This window comes from Pelobates fuscus, chromosome 13 (genome assembly GCF_036172605.1).
Source record: "Pelobates fuscus isolate aPelFus1 chromosome 13, aPelFus1.pri, whole genome shotgun sequence".
In the NCBI taxonomy this organism is placed as follows: domain Eukaryota; kingdom Metazoa; phylum Chordata; class Amphibia; order Anura; family Pelobatidae; genus Pelobates; species Pelobates fuscus.
In genome coordinates, this window is record NC_086329.1 from 65,951,923 (window position 1) to 65,974,082 (window position 22,160).

General features: G+C 42.5%; 1 protein-coding gene across 1 annotated transcript in view; it reads right to left on the reverse strand.

Moving 5' to 3' along the window:
- The window catches only part of TYRO3 (TYRO3 protein tyrosine kinase), a 926,976-nt gene that overhangs the window by 394,322 nt on the left and 510,494 nt on the right, over positions 1-22,160 (reverse strand). Inside the window, exon 9 of the mRNA XM_063440254.1 lies at positions 21,753-21,897. Coding sequence (XP_063296324.1) covers positions 21,753-21,897 — 145 coding nt within the window. The remainder of the gene's footprint in view (positions 1-21,752; positions 21,898-22,160) is intronic.

Here is a 22,160-nt window from a genome sequence, read left to right on the forward strand (position 1 = left end):
AACCTCAAAAGGACTTAAGCCAGTAGACGAATGAGACACCGTATTCCTGGCAAATTCAGCCCACGGAAGGAGGCGAGACCAGTCATCCTGGTGCGCATTAGTGAAGCAGCGCAAATACAACTCCACAGACTGATTAGCACGTTCGGCTGCACCATTAGACTGCGGGTGATAGGAGGAAGTAAACGACAAGGAGACCCCCATCTCAGCACAAAAACCCCTCCAAAACCGAGAGACAAATTGAGGACCCCTGTCAGATACAATATCCTCAGGTACCCCATGCAAGCGGAACACTTCCTTGGCAAACACCTGAGCAAGCTGAATCGCAGAAGGCAGTTTCTTAAGCGGAATAAAGTGCGCCATTTTAGAGAACCTATCCGTCACAGTTAATATCACTGTCTGACCATCAGAAGGAGGAAGGTCTACAATAAAATCCATGGATAAGTGGGTCCATGGTTTCTTGGGTATCGATAGAGGCATCAGGAGACCCTGGGGTCTCACATTAGGGGACTTACACTGCGTACAGACCCGACAAGCCTGCACAAAATCCACCACGTCTCGTTTGAGTGAAGGCCACCAGAACTGTTGAAGGAGGCCCTTATAAGTCTTGGTAACCCCTGGATGACCAGCAGTTTTGGCGGTGTGAAATAAAGTTAATAACTTCTTTCTGTCATTCACTTTAACGTATAGTCTGCCAACAGGCGTCTCAGGGGGTGCTTGAGTTTGGTATGTTTTAATATTATCAAGAACAAGAGACGAAACAACCAAACGGGTAGCAGCTATTATCTGAGACGCAGGTACAATAGGTTCAGGGGTCGGGTTAACAGATTCTAGAGGTTCATACTGTCGAGAGATAGCGTCAGCTTTGGCATTACGGCAACCAGGTCTATAGGTAATCACGTATTGGAAGCGTGAAAGGAATAGAGACCATCTAGCCTGCCGGGCGGACAACCTTCTAGCATCAGCTATATAGGAGAGGTTCTTATGATCTGTTATAACCATAACTTTGTGTCTAGAACCCTCTAATAAGTACCTCCATTCCTTAAAAGCCAACACAATAGCTAATAGTTCCCTGTTCCCAACATCGTAATTCTTTTCTGGATCAGATAACCTTTTTGAAAAGTAGCAACAGGGATGGAGGGGTTCGTCATACGATGATCTCTGTGACAGTACTGCTCCCACGCCTGATTCAGAAGCGTCCACTTCCATAACAAAGGGAAGGGAAGGATCAGGGTGGCGTAGTACTGGAGCAGAGGCAAATGCCTTCTTGAGAGTTTCGAAGGCCTTAAGGGCTTCAGGAGTCCAAACCCTAGGGTGTAGACCTTTCTTAGTCAGCTTCGTTATAGGGGAGATAAGTGGTGAAAAGTTTCTTATAAATTTCCTGTAATAGTTGGCAAATCCTATAAAACGCTGGATAGCCTTAAGACCTTGGGGAAGCGGCCAGGATAGTATGGCTTCTAACTTAGCAGGATCCATACTGAAACCCTGTTCGGAAATTATATATCCTAGAAATTGCACCGAGGTCTGATCGAACAAACATTTTTCTAATTTACAATAAAGTCCGTTCTGTAATAACCTTTTCAGCACCATCCTAACATGATTATGATGTGTCTGCAAATCAGGGGAATATACAAGGATGTCGTCAAGGTACACCACGGCACAGACATGCAATAGATCCCTGAGGACATCGTTTATTAGGTCCTGAAACACAGCGGGAGCATTACACAGTCCAAAAGGCATGACTAGATACTCGTAATGTCCGCTACGTGTATTGAATGCTGTTTTCCACTCATCATTCTCCTTTATACGAACAAGGTTATAAGCCCCCCTGAGGTCTAATTTAGTGAAGTATTTAGAACCTTTGACCCGGTCAAATAACTCCGTGATGAGGGGAATAGGGTAGGCATTTTTAATCGTTATATTGTTCAGGCCCCTGTAGTCTATACAAGGCCGTAGGTCACCCTCCTTTTTGGCAACAAAAAAGAAACCAGCCCCAGCAGGAGAGGAAGACCTTCTGATAAAACCTTTACTTAAGGCTTCCTTTATGTACTCCTCCATTACCTGGTTCTCTTTTTCAGAAAGAGGGTATACCTTACCCCTAGGCGGCATAGTACCAGGTAAGAGGTTTATGGCACAATCATATTCACGGTGCGGTGGTAGTTTATCTGCCTCCCTTTTTTCAAACACCATAGCTAGGTCCGCATACTCAGGAGGAACATTAACAGAAAGTGGTTTGGCTGTGGGTACATTAAGCAAGCCAACAGGACAAACACGAGTCATACATTCCCTTTGACAAGATTTCCCCCAGGAGAGAATCTCCAAACAACCCCAATCAATCATCGGATTGTGTTTAACCAACCAGGGGAAGCCCAAAACGACAGAGGCTGTAGGGGAGTTGATTATTTGAAAGGACAATCTTTCCTTGTGCAAGGCACCCACAGACATAACCAGTTCTTTGGTCTCATGGGTCACCAGAGGTTTCTCCAGTGGTCTACCATCTATGGCCTCCACAGCCAAGGGAGTGACCTTTTGGATCAGAGTCAAAGATGCGGTTTTAGCAAAACTCTCATCCATAAGATTGTCAGCAGCCCCTGAATCTATCAAGGCTTTGGTAATCACGGTAGTATTACCAACAAAAAGGGTAACCGTAATAAACGGTCTAGTAATGGGGACGTGAGGGGTAAACGACATAACACCCGAGGCCGACCCCTCTATAGGCCTTGGGTGCTGCAGTTTTCCCCGCAATTCAGGGCAGGTTCTTAGAAGATGTCCCCTTTTCCCACAGTAAAGGCATAACCCTTCCCTTCTTCGGTATGATTTTTCTACCTCAGTTAACCCAGTAACACCCAATTGCAAGGTTTCAGGGGGAGGTTGGCTAGAAGGGGGTAATGCCAGTAACGCAGTACTGGGTAAAGCAGGTAACATCTGAGTATACATACGCCTCTGACTACGTCTCTCTCTAATACGATTATCAATACGGATGATATAATCTATAAGATCATCCAGAAGGACAGGCAATTCCCTGGAGGCTATTTCGTCCAGGATGTAAGCGGCCAAACCCTCCTGAAAGGCTGTAACGAGGGCATCATTATTCCAAACCACCTCAGCTGCTAGAGTGCGGAATTCGATAGTGTAATCCGCTACAGATCTGTTAACCTGTCGGACCCTAAGCAGAGCTTTGCCAGCAGAAGCAACCCTGCCGGGTTGATCAAATGTGCGTTTGAAAGCGGTCAAAAAGTCTGCAAAGGACATTGGGGAAGCATTCTCCCACATGGGATTAGCCCATGCTAAAGCTCTCCCTGACAAGTGGTTTATCAAAAAGGCTATTTTAGATCTGTCAGTGGGATAGGAACGTGGATTCATCACCAAATGGATGTCAATTTGGTTGAGGAAACCACGACACAATGCCGGGTCACCGCTGTAGCGCTGTGGCGGCGTCATATGCACTACATGGGCAGGAACGGGTGCCGGAGTGGGAATGGGCTCGGGCACAGCAGCAGCCACCTCCTGAACGGCAGGCTGCAAGTGTGCAGTGCGAGCCAGTATGGTTTGCAAAGCTGGAGCAAACTGATCCATGCGGTGGTCCAAGCCATCCATTCTAGCCTCCTGATTAACTAGGAGCTGTGGTATGTCAGCAGGTTCCATTATGGCCCTGTTGTAATGTCACGATTCGGGGAACCCAACACGCTAACATACACACAGACACACACACAGAAAGTGTGCAGTACCGGTCCTTAGAGTGGCCGGGCTAAGCACACACAGAATAGTCAGGAGACAAGCCGAGTAAGGGGAACCAGAAAACAGAATAACGAGAAACAAGCCGAGGTCAAAGGGTAGGAGAAAGTCACAAAGTCAGTATAACAAGCCAGAGAGTACGTAACCAGAAATCACACGTTCAGAATCAATACTATAAAGCAAAGACCACAACAGGGCAGGGAGGAACAGGAAAGGTAAGTATATAAACCAGAAGGTTAATTCTGATTGGCTAATTTCCAATCAGAATTAACAATCACACGTGGGAGATATCTAAACCTCCCACTGTGATTGAGGCACTGTGCCTTTAACGCCGGGTCAGGTGACTGACCCCGGCGTGTAACAAATTGGCCGGTCTCCCAGCGTGCAGCGTCATGCATGCTGCCACTGGGGGACCCGGAAGAAGACGCGGACGGCACCCGTGGCTGGGAGGATGCCGCCCGCCGAACACCTGGCAGGAAGGGGACCGTGGACGGCTGGAGGGTGAGTGCCGCGAGCGGACTGCAGCCTCCCCTTGCAGCCGCCCGCGGGGTCCTGACAGTCTGGATAGTGTGGCAGTGAGTTAGCAGTTCCAAAAGGTTCCGGAGCAGAATAAAAGATGCTTAGATAAAAATAATCCCAAGTCTCCGTTCTCAGGAAGGGCAAGAGAGGAGCAAAAGAAGAGATACTAAGGTCACATGCAGGGGTAAGGCCGCCTTTGCAGAACCAGGAGCTCAGATATAAATGCAAAATTGAACTTGTATGGTAATAGCAAACAGAAGCACGGGATAATCCTCACTGCCCAGGGATATTGAAGTGGGGCTGCAGCGAGAACCATCGGGGTCCTCCAGACAGTTAGGCACCAGATTCAGTGATAGGAACATCGGATTGTTTCAATAAGAGGATGCTGTACATAGCCAGCCACTTCTCCGAAGGCTGCAGTAAGACAGGCTCATGGTAAAGAAGTAGGCTGAATGTGTTGACATCTCCATGCATTTGGGGGCAATCAATTTCAAGCTTCAAGGTGAGCTGGGAAGTTCCCCCAGTCAAATCCAACAAGTAATCAAATGTATTATTGTCACATATTCATCCTCACCTTGTGGTATCTGCGGTAGTAATTGCCTTCCTGTTAATAGCGAAAGTGCCGCTCAGCAGCCCTGCGCCAGTATACCTGACTCCTGCAACATGTTGGTGGATGCTGGCTGCTGCGGATCCACGCCATTTTATAGCCCCACATGTCCGCCCATGGTAATGACGATGTCAATGTGCGTGTGATGTCACGCAAAAGACACGCACGCACGTTTTGGGATCAAAGGTCGGTTACGGCCAATCAAATTTGTAGGAGGCTTATTTAAACTCATTTTAATTTTACTCATTGCCCTGTCGTAGTTTCCCTTAGATGGTTATCCGAGAGTGCATTCCTGATCGTGTATTTCTGGTTATTGACTATGGTTTAGTTTTGACTTCCCTGACTTCTGGTATCCTTGATTATTGACTTTCCCTTATCGCTGTGTCCCATTTTGTGTCCCTGACCTCGGTTATATATTGGCTATTCTTAGGTACGTTAAGTCCGGCCATTCTAAGGTCCGGTTAGACATTACCCTTAGTCCTAGTGTAAGAAATTGATATGTAAAACTGCCATATTGTATATAACTTTCTGTGTATGTGACTGGTTTCAAAAGTTGGGGTCATTTACATGGTAACAGTGTGATAAGGATCAAAGCTTTCAGTTACATTTTACAACACCCATATAAAACAAAAGCTTACATCCCTCCAGCAGTTCTCCTGCCAACCTGTTTTTAACATCTAGGTGTACCCATGGAAGTGTGTGGTTTTCCAATCAATTCTGTCCAATCTACCAAGAAACCTAACCAACTGGTCACTTCTTTCACAATGTTACAGTATAGCTGGAGGGAAGAGATCAAAGGGAAAGACTGAACTCTCTCGAAAAAGAGGGCAAGATAAACCACTTTTGGGAGGGAAAAGGGATTCTGGGACTTGTAGTTTATCACAGCAAGAATGAGTCTTTAAAAGGACAACATCCAAGGAAGTCTCTCTCTCTCTCTCTCTCTCTCTCTCTCTCTCTCTCTCTGTCTCTTGGTCTCTTTTGGAGAGGACAGCGCAGCCAGCACAGGTGGCTTTCCCAGATTACTACCAAGATGAAGGCACAAGGGGAAGACCTCAATTGAAATGCTTAAGTATTGCCTTTTTTAATGCATCTTTTGATTATGTACTGAATATAATGCATAATGTGTAATGTGTATATCCTTTTAAAATCTAACAGTATCCTTAACCCCTTAAGACCGGAGGGCGTACTATTACGTCCTATTATAGGTGGCTCTAAACGCCGCCGGGCGTAATAGTACGCCCTCCAGTCTTTCCTTACGTACCCGGTCGCCGGCGGTCCCACGCCGGCGATTGCGGTTGGGGGGACTCCCAGGGAGCCCCCCTGCAGCAGATCTTCCTCCTCCGGTCCCCCCCGGCCACGTGAGAGTGAGGTCCTTGCGAGGACCTCACAATCACATGGCAGGGATAGCTGGCTTCTGTATTGCCAGCAGGGGGACTGCCTGTAATGACAGGTGGTCCCCCTGCTGGCTGAAAATAAAATAAAAGTTAAAAGTGTAAAAAAATAATATAATAATAACTTTGGCCAGTGTTTGTGACCAAATGGCTACTAAAAAAGACTGGACATACCCCATTTGCAATATCTTGGGTTGTCTACTATTGCAAATGGTATGCCATTATGGGTGTAAATTTCATTCCTGGGCTACTATAAAGTCCAAAAGGCAACGTAACCAATCTGTCGAATTTCAATTTCAAATGTAACGTGCTATATTTGACCCCGTAACTTCCCAAAACTCCATAAAACCTGTACATAGGGGGTACTGTTTTACACGTGAGACTTTGCTGAATACAAATATGTGTATTTTATTGGGAAATGCTTATTGAAATAAATCAATAATAGATACAGGACTCAGTGGAAAGGCACACAGAAAAAGAGATAAAATATGAATAAATAAAAAATGGAAATATAATAATAAAAATGGAGGTATAATAGTAGAAAATCACTAATACTGTGAGTATAAATGCATCAGCTAATTAGGTCATAGCCTCTTAAAGTATCTGGTAAGTGCAGTCTACAAGTGGCTGAAGTGGTAACAGGGCCACCATCAGGGGGTGACAACCATGACGGCAGTCCTGGGCCCCACTTTCCCTTTCTGCACACTCTGCATTAATTACACACTAACACACACTCTGCATTCACTAAACTATGCACACTCTCTGGATTCACTATACTGACACACACTCTGCATTAACTGTACACACAGCATCCACTACACAAACATCCTGTATTCACAGTACACACACTGCATCCACTACAAATTGAAACACTCTGCATTCACTATACACAGACACTGCATCCAATACACACACTACATTCACTACAGACACCGCATCCACTAAACACATTTCATCTAGTACATACAAACACTACATCCACTACACAAACACACACTACATCACTGTACACACACTACATCCACTACTCAAACACACACTCTGCATTCACTGCACAAACAGTATCTAATACACACAAACACTACATCCATTACACACATTCTAATTCACTTCCACTATACACACCACATTCAGTCCCGCATCATTGTCAGCGGACTAGGTAGGGCGTGGGCTGGCCCGGGAGGGAGGATGCGGGGGGGGGGGGGCTCAGACCTTGTGCTTTGTCAGGGGCCCCAAAATTTCTGATGGCAGCCCTGAGTGGTAATCTAGTATAAGTGAATGAACCAGTGAGCTGCAAAAAAACAATACAGAAAGAAATCTCTCAAAGGGTTAAAACATAAAAATATGTAGGAAATTATGGTGCAACAGACAGAGTACTATTGAAAATGTATTAGTACATGAAACTGTCAAAAAAAGCACAGAAAATACAAATATAAAGACTACAATTGTTGTAGTCTTAAAAACTAATAAAAAACTAATAAAATATGGCAGTCCCAACATGAGAGTGCAAAAATAGAGATAGCATCAATACCAGGTAGAGCAGACTTCGGTCCGAAGATGTAAAAAACACTTTCTTGCCGGCCGGACTGAAGTGGATACGGACTTTCTCGTGCTGAGTAACACTGGATTTTAGCCGCGTGCGTTCCACTGCGGCTAGTGATGCGTTTCAACTATGCTTTCTCTAAGGAACCGACGTGTAGAGATGCCGCCTTACGCGTTTCGTGATCACAGATCACTTCATAGATATTCACTCAATTGATGATAAAAGTGGGAACTTCCGGGGGCGGAGCCTAGCTACCAAGCCGAGCATACACGCTTTATGAGAGTTCCTAATAACCAACGCTATTTCTACCTGATTTGGGACACGAAATCCCTCCACATCTGCACAAACATACCTATCGACACTCACCCACGGCAATGGGTCGCAAAACTAAGAAACTGAAGCCGGACAAGCCGTGCCAGGGCCTGCATATCGGCGACCTCCTGCGCCAGGCCAGGCCGCCTACCCCGAAAACTTCTCAGATATCTCCGATGACTTTTATCAGGAGGAGGAAGAGGATGAAACCCCCGTGGCACAGCCTGCAAAGCCGGCCTCTAAAGAGCCTCTCCGGTTACCACAGAGATCCTCACGACATTACTGACGACCCTCCAGAACACCATTCTGGCGGACACGGCAAAGATTTGCGAGGAAATCAGAGGCCTGTCGGGCAGGCTAGGCACCCTGGAGGGCACCTCCGGGGAACATGCTACACAAATTGCCTCACTCCAACGGGAGATCGCTCAGATGAGACAACAACACAAAACTTATGACCAACGCTTTGCCATTATAGAAGATACCAGGCGCAGACTGAATGTCAAAATAAGGGGCATCACGGAGGATGTACCTGCCGAGGAACTGCCTCACCTCCTACGGCGACTATTCACGGAACTGCTGCCCCCAAAACAAGGAAAAGCAACGGGTCTGGAGGAATTCTTCCGCATCCCTAAGTCGCCCAAGGCTCCGGAGGGGACCCCCAGGGACCTGGTGGTCCGCCTCATGACCGGGAAGGACAGAGCAGCATTTTTAACCACGACCAGGGACCGCACGCCATATGACTTGGAAGGCATGCACCTCACTTTTTACACAGATCTATCAGGACATACATTGGCATGGCGCAGATCCCTGGCATCCTTCACCACCCTGCTCAGACACCACAAGATCCAGTACCGCTGGCAGATGGTGCACACGCTACAAGTCATCAAGGACAATGTCACACAAGACATTCACAATATCCAAGAGGCCGCATGGCTACTAGTCAAGTTAGGCCTACCACCGGACTCACTGACCACCAACAGGCAGGAACTGGCGGGACGAACCCCCTAAACGTGGAACCCTGCCACCGTTAAACCATTTATCCCTCAGGGGCAACGGCAGGCCTCAGACGCAGCGGCCACCATTCGAACTGTACCTGAGCAACCCGGGTAACCAGGCGACCGCTCCGGAACGTGGGACACCTTATTTGATTGCAAATTCCTGTCCTAATGTGTTTTACACTCCACCTCCTATAGAATGTAAGCTCGATTGAGCAGGGTCCTCTTCAACCTATTGTTCCTGTAAGTTTATTTGTAATTGTCCTATTTATAGTTAAATCCCCTCTCATAATATTGTAAAGCGCTACGGAATCTGTTGGCGCTATATAAATGGCAATAATAATAATAATAATAATAACTCACACAGACACCTACAAGAGGACTGTTACCCATCCAATGCTACATACAGGCGAAGTTCAACCTATAGTTTATTTTAAACCGCTAGTTCACTGTTACTTATTATTTGTCTTTTATGTATTATATGTATTAAGAGGCAATAAGCCGTAGCAATGCCACCATTCTCATTTAATGGAGACGCGGGACACCCTTTTAGGGCCTACGGCCGCCTCTAAGGCAACCGCTAATTATCATTCGACACTGACATCAGCTCTCATGGTTAGAAATGTTAAAAGTCACGAATAGGACACGTCCGCTCTCAGACAGCGGAATTATGCGAGACTATGCGCCTCGAACTTAGACACCCCAACACACTCAGACGTATCATACTTGGCTAGCAAGCCCTCACAACACAAATCTCACTAGGACGCATCAACCCTTTATTTGACTATAGCAACCTACCACATGGGCACTAAAAGCGCTAACAGGTTATTTATTATTTGTATTTTATTAGTATTTGATGTATTATATGTATTATATGTATTAAGAGGCAATAAGCCGTAGCACTGCCACCATCCTCATGTAATGGAGACACTGAGCCACCCCTTTTGAGCCTATGGCCGCTTATAAGGCAACCGCTAATTACTGTATGACATTGACATCAGCTCTCATGGTCAGAAATGATAAAAGTCACATATATGACACGTACGCCCTCAGACGGCGGAATCATGCGAGATTATGCGCCTCAAACTTAGACACCCCATCACATTTAGACGTATCATACACGGCTAGCAAGCCCTCACAACATGAATCTCACTAGGACGCATCAACTCTCTCATAGATTATAGCAACCTACCACACAGGCACTAAAAACGCTATCAAATAGTCACATAGCCACACATACCCTACATTACATACCACTTTGTTATATGTATCGAATCTCACAGAAAAGCAATGCTATTTTCTTGTCTTGTTACTCTCATGTTTTAAAACAAAAATATTGTGCTGTTTAAACTGCCACATGTTGAAATGCTGACAAAACGCTAGCAGACGCTGTCGTGGCGCTGCATGCTCTATTGTTATTTCATGCACAAACAAAAATAAAGAATTTATAAAAAAAAAAAAAAAAGTGGGAACTTCCTCCTAACTAAACCAAAAGGTGATCATTTATTTATTATATAAGCGCTACATTCTTTTCTATTATCTGTAAATTTTGCTGGTGATATTGTAAGGAGTCACATGAATGTTTAGCTGCTCATTATATATGAAGATCTAACATATGTGTGTATACTAAACATCTATTTTATAAGCGCTAGTCCTTATCTACGTCTTGTAAATAACTCTGTGAGCCCACTCAGCTTTTATCTGGGGGGAGGACCTCATCTTGTGCACAGGCATTTCCTGCGTTAGAAACTCCGGCCTTTACAAACTATTGCCCCGGATGCACTGCCATTTTGTTTTGCGCTTTTCTGTGTCAGCGTATCACAGATCCAGACCAAGGAGCATGCTTTGGAACTCAGAAAATAAGAGATAAAGGAGAATTTGTGTCCAGGAGTAGACAAGAAGAGATATGAAGAGGTATGTCTAAAAAAATGGTTAGAAACACATTTAATACTGTACTGTGCAAAACATTTTTTTTAGCATTCTGTTGTGCTTCCAAAGTACTGTACTCTAGTCTTGGTGCGCTTTCATGGGCATACCTTTAATATTGCACAGTGTACTATTGAGTGGAGATTGACTTGTTTTGTCTCTGTGTGTGAGTCTGACATTGTGCCATGTTTTGGCAGGGAGCCCTTTAAAGAAAGGGGAGAAACAAGAGAGCTTGAGAGCTGTAAAAATAAAAGTAAGAAAATAAAAAGTGCTAAAGGAGAGGTGGATAAAGACGAAAATGAATATCCTTGTGACTGCTGTAGGGGCATCGCAAGGTCATTTGCTATATCTTGGCACTACAAAATATAAAGATTTACAAAAAATAAAAGAAACAAGTGGACTTAAGAGAGGTTTAAAAATAAAAGGAGGAAATTAAAAGTCATAAAGGAGAGGGTAGTTGAAAAGAAGAAAGTGAAAAAGGAGAAGGGCTTTAGAGAGGTGTACAAAGGTGGACTGTGCAGTGCCCCATTCAACAAGTGCAGCATGTCTCTTCATTTAAGAGGATGATGGTTGATGATGATTTGATGAAGATTTCAATAAGTTATGTATTCCATTAATGTTCCAACAACATATAGGTATTTGCTATGCTTTTAGTTTGTATTAGTACATAATATTTTAGGTTTTCAATGGTAATATTTTTTGGTAAGGAAGGGATGGGTTGTTTATTGGGTTGTTTATTACATTGTGTCTAGGGGAAATTAGTTCTCACTTTATGAACTGGGCTTCAGAACCATTTAGTTTGTGAAGTTAGGAAGTACTTGTATAAGATGTGTGATGTACAGCACAAAAAAAAAACCCAAAAAACATGCATTGTACATTATAAACACCTTAAGAAAAATTAATGATGTCATCTAATCTGAATACAAGGCATAGGTATACTTCACGTTATCCAAAACTTGGCTGTCTCAATATTGGATAAAATTTTCCTAAATTAATGGAGACAATGTTTGTTAAAGTGGAACACTGTTTATTTGATGGCATATGTTTAAAAGTCTACTCCAAGCACCATGGCCACTTCAGCAAACTAAAGTGGTGATGGTGATAAGAATCTGTATGTGTAGTGTTTCACTATGAAATGCTGACCATGCAAATATATATCCCTTTGCTGCCCAAGGTGTAGCATGTTCTGGGCTGGCAAATGTAAATTCTGTGCAGATTTGACATCTCTCATCAGCACATATAGCATGCTGTCGGCAGATTGCCAATGGTGACATGTACCCCCCCCCCCGCAGTGGCATACTTGGGGGGGGGGGGGGGCAGAGGGGAAGGTCCGCCCCAGGTGCCACTCTTTCTCAGTATCTGCATTTTGCCGCCCCTGTGTCTTATGTAAAGGGACCGGGCCGCTTACAAGAGTCTACACGTTTGTTTCGCATGCAGCCGGTCCTCTGTTCTCGCGATCCGAGAGAGCGTTGCCACAGGGTGCTGCTGCTAGAAGTGGATCAAAGGTTGATCAAAGTCCTGGGTCCCTCTTCACTGGACAACTATGCTGTGCCACCGGACCACCAGGGAATGTAGTGTGTTCCTCCTCCCTGGCCACAGGTAAGAGTCAGGGAGAGGGGGGGGGGACCCAGGTAAGAGTCAGGGAGTGGGAAGAACCCAGGTTAGGGTCAGGGAAGCTCAGGGGAACCTAGGTAAGAGTCAGGGAGGGGGGGGCGAACCAAGGTAAGAGTCAGGGGTGGGAACCCAGGTAAGAGTCAGGGAGGGGGGGACCCAGTAAAGAGTCAGGGGGAGGGCAGGTAAGAGTCAGGAAAGGGGGTGGGGGCCCAGGTAAGAGTGAGGGAGGAGGGGGGAACCCAAACAATACACACTGCTCACCTTCCAAGCACTTATCCCACACAACACACACTGCATACACTACACACACAATACACACTATACACACAAGCTGCATACATTATACACATACACTGCATACACTATACACTATACACACCCACACTGCATACACTATACACACCCACACTGCATACACTATACACACCCACACTGCATACACTACACACACACACATACACACACACTGCATACCATACACAAACACACACTGCATCCAATACACTAACACAAATCTATACTAATTGAATGAGTGGAGCGCTATATAAAACATAAAGGTATACACTTACCCTAAATAGGGTGTGGAGCTTGGTTGTACAATAAATATATATATAAAAAAAAGACAGATTAAAACAATATAGTGTAAATCCACAAAAAAAGATGGTGATAAAAAAAGAACTTAATCATGTGTGTCAACTCACATTGACAAGAGCCTCTAGGGGACAGGCTCAAATCACATCAATTGTAGTATCGTTGGTGACACTGCACCCTTTTTCTGGGGTAGGTATCCTCAAAGAATGAGATAAAAAAAAAAAACTATACACACAATACATCCACTACACAAACACAAAAAGCACTTTTCATGCAAAGCCCCGATGGACTCAGGGGCTGCTGGAAATGTCATTGATGTCCAATTTGTCAAGGATAATACTATACCTATCAAGGAGAGACTATCACCCCTAGCCGTTGAAGCTATTGATTGGAGACCACTCTCACAACCATTAATAACGCATGAACCCTACTCATAAATATTTCCATTGGTGCCTTACATAAGAAAGAGATTATATTTCAGGTGATTGCATATCCTTCTTGTAGTATCATATTAGGATTTCCATGGCTTAGCAAGCATAACCCTCACATTGACTGGGCTAATGGGGAAATATTAGAATGGGGTAAGGAGTGTAATGAAAGGTATATATTGCATGTCACCAAAAGAGTGGGCACTATCGAATTACCCACTAGTACACCTCAAAATCCTGAGATTCCTATACAATACCGTGACATTAAAGAAGTATTCAGCGAGACATTTTCCTCCAGTTTCCTTTCGCAAGCAGCTATGTGCTTACACAATTTTACAGGATCTATGGCCATGTCGTAATGTCAGGATTACAGTATGATCCAGCACGTAGAATTGTGTAACACAGAAGACTGATAGGTAACGTATACCGGACCTTAGAATGGCCGGACTAACGTACCAAAGAATAGTCAGGAATAGCCGAGGTCAAGGGATACAGAAAGAGACACAACGATAAGAAAAAGCCAGGAGTCAGGGATGCCAGAAATCAGGGAAGTCAAAAACAATGCCAAAGTCAAATAACCAGAATACCAGAATAAATAACGTGCTCTCGGACAACCACAAGGGAAACCACGACAGGGCACTGAGCAGGATGAGAACTGGGCCTAAATACCCCTCCTCTAGATCTGATAGGCTGTAAACGGCCTTTGACCCCAAAGTCAGTTACCAGGTTCCATTTGCATAATTGCTGCTCAGCATTAACCCTTCTTTGGATTAGGTTGCTGCTCGGCACAACTTTTCCTGTGTGGACAGTAAATTTTATTAACCACATTTTTATAAGCGGATGAATACTTGACACATTCAAACACAAACACTGCTCAGTGCTAAATACATTTTAAAAATGTGCAGTGGTTTTTACATTTTAAAGTTGGTGGGACCTGGATCATATATTTGGCACCCCTCCCACTGTCCCCCTCCCCCCCCACCCCCATCTATGTCACCTAAGTCCTCCACACTGCCTCACTGCCTGTCCTTGCTGACATTCTTCCTCCTGAAGGTTACCACAGAAGGATCAGGCTACTGGGAGAATTTGGAATCATTGCAGGAGCAGAGACGTTTTAGCTTTATTCTTTACAACCCCTAATTTAAGAAGGTAGTAAGGATTACTGTGACCAGAATCAGTGTTTTATTTAAACATCCTTTTTTGTTTAGAGTAACCATTTAACTTTTTCAATAGTGGAGGGTGATCAGAGCAATACATTGATTGTTAATGTTGCATATGAATATCATTGCAAGCATTTGTTTAGGGAAATATTGAGGAAGCAATTGTGCAAGATAAATATAGCAAATATAATATGGATATAATTTGATGTCTGCTTCTAGCAAAGTCACTTAATGATTACAGGAAGAGCATTTGCATATGAGATCAACATCACAAGCTAGTTTGGGTACCAGCTTTCCCTCAACTTGGGCCGAGAGGAAACGAAGAGCAGTACAGATTGCCAAGGAGCTATTTTTGGAAACTCAAAGAACATTATTAATTCAGCTCTGTTAACTCTCTCCCTATCAGATGCAACATTGTATCCAATATGTTCCACAACAGTCTAGATTTTAGATTTTTTTTTCTGACAACCAAACCAGGGAACCAATTTAAAGGCACCTATTATGGGGGTATATGGTCTTACAAAAAAAGAAAACGTAAAAATGCATGATTTCTTTGAATGTTCTATGCAATCGTCTCCATATGTTTATTTTTTCCTTTTTTCCCTTAGTAGTGAATGGCCATAGAGGATATGGGGCAATCAATTCTTCTTCTAATATAGATTAGTTGGACAATAACTTCAAATGCCCAATTTTGGAAACCTGCATCTTAAGCATTGTACATCGAGATCAGCAATGTAACTCACATTACTTTGATTTTTCAATATAACATTAAATGCTTAAACAAGTATTCAAGTTTTTATGTGTAAATGTAAACATAGTGTTCATTTGCTTTTAAATATAGCAATTTACATTTCAGAATTAAGAAGTCAATTATAATCTAATCCAGGGGTCAGCAACCTATATGGCATGTGTGCTATGCTTGGCACTAGATGTGTCTTTGCATGACACTCAAGGTTGACAGAGCTAAACAGGCTCTGTCTTATCAGGAGTCCCAGTGGGACTTTGGTGATCTCAGATCACCTCCTCATAGCAATTTTGAAGAGTTATCCACGTTGGAGTAGAGAAGTCCATGACCTACACTAAGCCAGCCTGGTCCCAACTGGACCCCTGACTACAGAGTTGCAGAAAAAGCCTCATCCTCATCCAAATAATACAAATAGTCTACACATAAACACACTCAGTCCCCACATATGCACACCATCAAACACACTACATGATGTATCATGCACACACACAATTCCACAAGCAGCCCACATTCATAGGTATCATACAGAATATCATACATAATACCACAAGCTACTCCTGAACATATACAATATAACAGCCCACATACACACAAACACAACACAGCAAAGCAACTGCACCATCCATAAATAGCACTAGCAGAATACAGCAACATGCACACCTCAGCTTAAAAAAAAATAGGATTGGCACGTCAAGGGACTTTAAGATCTTGTTTTTAGCATGGTACTTCTAAAAGGTTGCCTACCCCTGCTTTAACCACTTAGGGTTCTCATAAAGTCTTGTATTCCCAAATAATGCGCAAAGCTCATCAGTCTTTTATAGGATTTTGTGGCTATCAATATATATTTGTATTTCTTTATGTCCCATATACATATACATATATATATATATATATATATATATATATATTTTAAGCTGTGCCTATTATTACAGGGTTATACAATACTGGTTCTGCTTTTTTTTGGAAGGGGTAATCATGTCTGTGTATTTTTCGATGTACAAGACTCTATGTTTTGTTATTTATTATTTAGTTCTTTTTCTGTGTTTATGTTGTAGCTAATAAAACCAAATGTATAATTCAATACTAACTATTATAACTCTATGTTAATTTAGGATTTGAGAGTCACATGTGGTACCCCACTATTTCTTATGTGAAAAAAACAAACCACTCCTAGTCCCTGCCTTGTTTTAACCTAATTTTATATTTTGGTCCTTATAGGTTTCTCTTACAATTCTGTACCTATGCCGGCCAAAGTATGCCAATGAGTTAACTCTCATAGTGCCCTATGCGCAACACATGTTTAAAACTGCATGTGTGTGCCTAGGGTATCATGGGACAACTATCTTGCCACAAAAAGGAAGTGCTGTGCAGGAATCAATTCTAAGCATTGTATTCTGAAGTTTGCTGACCAGTTCTTCAATACAGTTTTTAACTCTTGTGCTCTAAAAGGAAAAAAAAATGGGGTTGCTATTCTCCTTAACCCCTTAAGGACCAAACTTCTGGAATAAAAGGGAATCATGACATGTCACACATGTCATGTGTCCTTAAGGGGTTAAAGGAACATCCAGAGCACTTCAATCTCAATGAAGTGTTCTTGGTGCCATGCCCCCCCATTTTAATACTGCAGTTGAAGACATTGCTGTACTGCAGGAACGGCAATCCTATTTTTGCAGGGTTAGGCTACCTCTAGTGGCTGTCATACTATTTCGCAACTGCCGAAATAGTTATACTCCACTATTTCAATCAGATGGTCTCACAGACCATCAGATCGGCACAACACAGCATACATTTTCTAGAACAATGTTATGACATGCTATTTAAGTGGCATAAAACTCAATTTTGTAACTGATTATATTGGCAGATCTTTCACTTTTATGCTGGCTATCAGGATTCATTTTTTTAAATTTGTGATGGTCCAACCCCATGATATAGTTTGTTCTGAGCCAAATTTCCCCTGGCTCCACTAGCTTCTTTATTTTATTATTTGTTCTTTCCCAAGGATAAGTTGACCAGAATTTTTTTTTATATTTAATCTAAATTCACTGGATCGTTGTGTAAAGAATGTGCAGCCAATAGCGTATTAAGAGGGAGGCGGAGTTGGCGGTCCGCCCTGGGTGCAAATCACTAGTGCCACTTCACATCCAGTAGCAGCATGTCCTCTGTTCTTTCGATTCGCGAGAGCGTTGCCGAACATTGCTATGCCATAGCAACCCGCGGCAACGCTCTTGCGGATTGCGAGAACAGAGGACATGCTGCTGGATGTGAAGCAAATGGGGAGACTCCTGGGCCCCTCTTCACTCGGCAAAGTATACCAATGAGTTAACTCTCACAGTGTCCTATGTGCATCACATGCTGTGCCACCAGACCACCAGGAAATGTAGTGTGTGTCAGCCACTGCCTTACCCATTCAACAATATTGGAATCCAAACTTAAAGATTGCAGTTTATCGATAAGCCTGCTATGTGCAACAGTGTCAAAAGCCTTACTGAAATCTAGGTAAGCAATGTCTACTGCACCACCCTGATCTATAATTTTAGTTACCCAATCAAAAAAATCAATAAGATTAGTTTGGCATGATCTCCCTGAAGTAAAGGTTGTCTCTGATCTTGAAATCCATGTGATTTTAGATGTTCAAAAATCCTATCCTTTAACATGGTTTCCATCACTTTCCCCACTACTGAAGTAAGGCTTACTGGCCTATAGTTGCCCGACTCCTCCCTATTACCTTTCTTGTGAATGGGCACAACATTCGCCAACTTCCAATCTTCTGGGACTACTCCTGTTATCAATGATTGGTTAAATAAATATGTTAATGGTTTTGCTAGTACACCACTAAGCTCTTTTAATAGCTTTGGGTGTATTCCATCAGGTCCCATTGACTTATTTGTCTTTACTTTTGACAGTTGAAATAGAACCTCTTCCTCTGTAAACTCACGATTAATAAATGACTAATTTATCCTTTTTCTTAACTGAGGTCCCTTTCCTTCATTTTCATCTGTGAATATCGAACAACAATATGCATTGAGGCATATTCTTTTGTTTTTAATCTAACTAATCCTTGTTTTACTTTTCTTTTCTCATTTATGTATCTAAAAAAAGTTTTGCCCCCCTTTTTTACTGACTGTGCTATTTTCTCTTCTGTGTGTGATTTGGAAGCTCTTATAACTTGCTTAGCCTCTTTCTGCCTAATCTTATAGATCATTCTGTCTTCCTCACTCTGTTTTTTTTTTATAATTACTAAATGCTATCTTTTAGTTTTTTACTATTTTTGGCCACATCTGCGGAGTACCACAGTGGTTTCTTGAATTTTTTGCTTTTACTGACAAGCCTAATGCAATTTTCTGTTGCCTTCAGTAGTGCAACTTTTAAATAATCCCATTTCTCTTGGACTCCATTTAAATTGCTTCAGTCTGATAATGAATCCTTTACACATATTCTAATTTTAGAAAAGTATTCTAAAGTCTAAAACTTTTGATTTTGTGTGGTGTGACTCAGTCACTGTTCTTATATTAAACCACACTGACTGATGATCACTGGATCCTAAACTTTCACCTACAGTAATATCGGATACCAAATCTCCATTTGTTAACACTAAATCTAGTATGGCCTCTTTACGAGTTGGCTCCTCAATGACTTGTTTTAGAGACAATCCCAGTAGGGAGTTTAGAATATGTGTGCTCCTGGCACGAGCAGCTATTTTTGTTTTCCACTTCACATCAGGAAGATTAAAGTCACCCATGATGATAACTTCCCCCTTCATTGTCATTTTAGCTATTTCTTCAACTAGTAGATTATCTAACTCTTCAATTTGTCCTGGGGGCCTATAAATCACACCTACACGAGTTACTGTGTGATTACCAAATTCTAACGTAACCCAAACGGACTCTATGTTCGCCTCACTAACTTTTATTAGGCTAGATTTTATGCTATCCTTCACATACAGGGCCACCCCTCCCCCTTTCCTGCCTTCCCTGTCTTTTCTATATAAAGAGTACCCTGGTATTGCTATGTCCCAGTCATTTTTCTCATTATACCAAGTCTCAGTAAAAGCGACTAATTCTACACTATCAGTTGCCATTATTGCCTCAAGTTCATGGATCTTATTCCCTAAACTACGAGCATTTGAAGACATGACTCTAAGCTTATCATTTTATAACACACTTGCTACAGGCACCTTCTGTCCTTGTTTTGGGGGAAAATTGGATTGATGTTTTATCACCCTTTTGCCCCCCCCCCCACCTAGTTTAAATACATCCTAGCAAAACCTCTGAACTGCTCACTGAGAACATTTGTTCCCGTTTGAGAAAGATGCAAACCATCTTTTTTGTACAGTTTATTTCCATTCCAAAAAGAGCTACCATGAGAAATAAAGCCAAATCCTTGCTTCTGACACCATTCACCAAGCCACAAGTTAAAGTCCCTAATACGCATCCGCCTGTCGTTCTGAGTGTTATGCACAGGCAGAACTTCAGAGAATGACAGTGTGGAAGCAACCTGCCGTAGATCATTGGCAAAAACACTAAAAACTTCCTTAACCTCTGAAACTTCATTGCAAGCCAAGTCATTTGTCCCTAGATGGATAAGTACATCCAATTCCCCATCCTGCTTTGCTCGCTTAACAATATTACAGATACGTCTCCTGTCTCTGTGAGCATTAGCTCCGGGAAGACACCTCACAAGACCACCATTGTCCATCTCCACACCTCTTATGATGGAATCCCCCAACAACAACTGCTTTCTATTAAGCCTCACCATAGTCTCTAAGCCTCTCTCCACAACACCACTAGCCTCAGTACCTCTCTCCACAACACCACTAGCCTCAGTGCCTCTCTCCACAACACCACTAGCCTCAATGCCTCTCTCTACAACACCACTAGCCTCAATGCCTCTCTCCACAACACCACTAGCCTCAATGCCTCTCTCCACAACACCACTAGCCTCAATGCCTCTCTCCACAACACCACTAGCCTCAATGCCTCTCTCCACAACACCATTACACTCTGAAAGTGCAGAAAATGAATGATGTAGAGCAACAGACTGTGCAATATGCCTTTTATCCACAACTCTAAGTCTACCAGATCCTACAGTGATCCATCTGCCATTCCTAGTGTTCATATAAAGCAGTGATTAGGGGCGTTTTAATTAAATTAGCCTCTGAGAAAAGAAAATATAGTGAAAGGAAGTTAACTAACTTACAAATTCAACTATATAATCTTACACGAGAAGGAGTTGGGAATTGTTATAGACAACAAATTAGGCAGCAATATGCAATGTCAATCTGCAGTTGCTGAGGCCTGTAAGGTTTTGTCATGTATAAATAGGGGCATAAATTTTCGGGATGAATATATAAATTTGCCTCTTCAAAAATCTCTGGTAAGACCACACCTTGAATATGCTGTGCAATTGTAGGCACCTGTTCTAAATAAGGATATCATGGCACTAGAAAAAGTGCAGAGATGAGGTACAAAATTGATGAAAGGAACGGAGCACTTTTCTCGTGAAGAAAGGTTAAAAAATGTAAATCTCTTTAGTTTGGAAAAATGGCGCCTCAGAGGGGATATGATAACATTATACAAATATATTCGGGGTCAGTACAAACCATTATCTGGAAATCAATTCATAAACAGGGCTTTACATAGGACACAAGGTCATGCATTTAGGCTGGAAAAAAGGAGATTTAATCTAAGGCAAAGGAAAGGTATTACACTAAGTACTATAAGGATATGGAATTCTCTGCCTGAAGAGGTGGTTTTATCAGAGTCCATACAGATGTTCAAATAGCAATTGGATAAATACTTCCAAAAACATAACATACAGGGATATAATATCTAATTAGTGGGGTAATAGCTGATTGATCCAAGGAGATATCTGACTTCCATTTTGGGGTCAAAAAGGAATAGTTTCCTAGTTTGTTGCAAAATTGGAAGTGTTTCAGACTGTTTTTTTTTTTTTTTACCTTCTTTTGGATCAACAGCAAAAACGTATGTGAGGTAGGCTGAACTTGATGGACGCAAGTCCCTTTACAACTATGTAACTATATTTAAAAGAAGAAAATCTACCACAACAAGAGGACAGAAAAATTGACTGTCACACTGTACCTACCTTCTGAAGTGTACTTTGTGTAAATAATTATAACAAAAATGTGAATTAAAAAAATACAAGCACGCAACACAGCTGACATGAACTCACCAGCTTCTTCTGTGGAAGCTTCCAACAGGAAATCGCTCCAAGGTCCACAACCAGCAGAATTTGTTACACAGACTCTCAGAGTTAAATCTTTCCGTGGATCCCAAGAGGTGACATTAACTTGATTTCTTTGCACAAACAATTCTCCCTGCAAATTCAATAAAAAATATTTTTGAACAAAACGCATAATTAATGGTAACCCAAGAAAGATATAAATCTGTAAAGTCTGAACTTAAGTTTTAGTTGGAGATAGCTTAGACAATGGTTTCCAACCCAGTTCTCATAGCCCACCAACAATACAGGATTTATGTATTTCCCATTCTAATTGCAATCCAGATACTGACAAAACTGGACTGGTTGGTTGTGAGGACTGGTTTGGGAACCACTGATTTAGACAGCTCATCTTTAAGG